At 40.4% G+C, this 2,049-nt stretch overlaps 1 protein-coding gene across 1 annotated transcript; it reads left to right on the top strand.

Annotated features, from left to right (window-relative positions):
- The first annotated feature begins 901 nt into the window (after positions 1–901).
- Positions 902–1,300, top strand: LOC148944407 (zinc finger BED domain-containing protein 5-like). The gene has a single exon (XM_089099918.1). It carries the CDS (start codon positions 902–904, stop codon positions 1,298–1,300), a length of 399 nt encoding a protein of 132 aa, XP_088956044.1.
- The last annotated feature ends 749 nt before the right edge of the window (positions 1,301–2,049 follow it).

The following is a 2,049-nucleotide window of genomic DNA, read 5'->3' as shown; positions in this document are numbered from 1 at the left end:
GAACATGTATAGTAAATTAGGATTGATGGGATAGTAAATTAGGAATGAAATTAGTTATTGCGTAAGCCAGTGGTTCCCAACCGGTGGTACGCGTACCCTATGGGGTACGCTAAAACTTCGCAGTGGGCACGCAAAAGTCCCAAAATTAATTTAGTTTACATCTTTAAAAACTTTTTTTATGACTCAGTTCCAACATTTTCCTCAAAATCAGATAACCCATTGTACGTAATTTCAGACGCATTTTCAAAACTTTTGCTTTCAGTAAGCCGATAATTTCTTCCATAGCCGTAAGGTCTCGTTCACTTTTGCTTTCAGTAACCCGCTAATTTTCTCCATAGCCGTAAGGTCTCGATCAGTTCAGTCACAGAAAATTTGAACCCAGCGATTTCATTATCTTGTCTTCTGTTGAAACACAAAGTTCGTGAATTGTGGTTTTAAACCAAAATAGATAGATTCCTTATCAGGAATAACAGGAAGCATAATGATGGTACCCCAAACTCAGAACATGCACCTAAGAAGAAGAAATATGACGAATCATATTCGGTCAAAGTGCATCGATATTTGTCAGAATACTTAGGGCTCGGATTCAGTGCGACAATGTCTGATCCAGTGAATACCCAGTGCGTTCTTTGTGGTCAAGTCTTGGCCAACAGTTCCATGAAACCTGTGCATATGAACCGCCATCTCAGTAATGTGCACCCTTCTCATGTCGGTAAGCCGATAGAGTTTTTCAAGCGTAAACAAGAAGCATTCGCTAATAACTGTTTGGAAATTGCAAAGTGGAATCATTGTGGCTCTCCGGACTTCATATGCTGTGTTCTATTTAGTTGCGAAACAGAAAAAACCGCACACCATTGCTGAAAGTCTGATATTACCAGTACTAGTGAAAGACAGCGAAATAATGTTTGATACGAAAACTGCTACTGCCCTTCAGTCTATACCTGTGTCGAACAATACTGTTTCAAGAAGGATAGAAGACATTGCAAGCAATATTGTCATGCAGGTTGTTGAGCAAATAAAGGTGACGAAGGGGTTTGCGTTACAGTTTGACGAAAGCACGGATGCGTCAGGTGAAACCCAGGTGATCGTCTTTGTCCGACATAAAGACTGTTCTGACATAAGAGAAAATATTCTGTTTGGTGAAAACCTAAAGTCAAGAACAACAGGAGAAGAATTATTCAAGGTGATTGATAAATTCTTCGCAGAAAGGGTTATCTCGTGGGACTGGTATCTATCAGTTTACAGTGATGGGGCTGCCGCCCTAAAAGGGAAGAATAATGGGCACATGGCCTGGATTTAGAAGAAAAATTCAAACGTGAAATGGTTGCACTGCATTATCCACAAGCAAACTCTTGCATCAAAAAGGATGAAAGCACATCTGCAAAAGATATTTACTTCTGCACACAGAAGTTCGCTGGTTGTCTCGTTGGAAGATATTAAACAGACTTTTCGAGCTTTGACAAGAAGTTCATATGTTTCTTCTAGAGCAAAAGTCTGCATTCAGCTCACTTTTTGAAAACCAGAATTCTGCAAGCTGGCCTATCTTGCGGATGTTATCGAAAAACTGAATGACTGAATTTTTAACTTAATGGCTATCTCAAAATTTTTATCGGATGCATTCGGGGAAAGAGGAGCGGTGGGGGGCTAGTTGCCCTCCAATCTTTTTTGACTCTCAAAAACTGAACTAGAACTTTCAATTTCCAGTCAAGTTAGCCCTCTCTGAATTTTTTACGAGAATCCCTTCCATAAGAACCATATATTCCCCCAGAGCATAACTCACAACGCCTGCCTTCGGGCTAGGTGCCCTCCAATCTCTTTTGACTCTTAAAAAGTGAACTAGAGCTTTAATTTCCAATCAAATGAGTCCGCTTTGTAGTTTATACGAGCATGCCTTCCATAAGAACCATATATGCCCCCGGGGCATAACTTACAACGCCTGCCCCCGGGCCCTGGGGGGTTGTGTCGACACTGGAGTTTTTGTTATATGATCTTTGAACTATTTTTAACAAAATAGCTATTTCAAAATTTTTATCGGATGCATTTGGGAAG

The sequence above is a fragment of the Artemia sp. Qi Xiang Cuo genome, chromosome 14, assembly GCF_049724085.1.
Source record: "Artemia sp. Qi Xiang Cuo chromosome 14, ASM4972408v1, whole genome shotgun sequence".
NCBI classification, from domain to species: Eukaryota; Metazoa; Arthropoda; class Branchiopoda; order Anostraca; family Artemiidae; genus Artemia; species Artemia sp. Qi Xiang Cuo.
The sequence above is the reverse complement of the archived record's forward strand: the minus strand, read 5'-3'. Positions and strand labels throughout refer to the sequence as shown.

Coding starts and splice junctions, on each gene's coding strand:
- LOC148944407 (XM_089099918.1), top strand. CDS start 902: ATGTTTGATACGAAAACTGCTACTGCCCTTCAGTCTATACCTGTGTCG.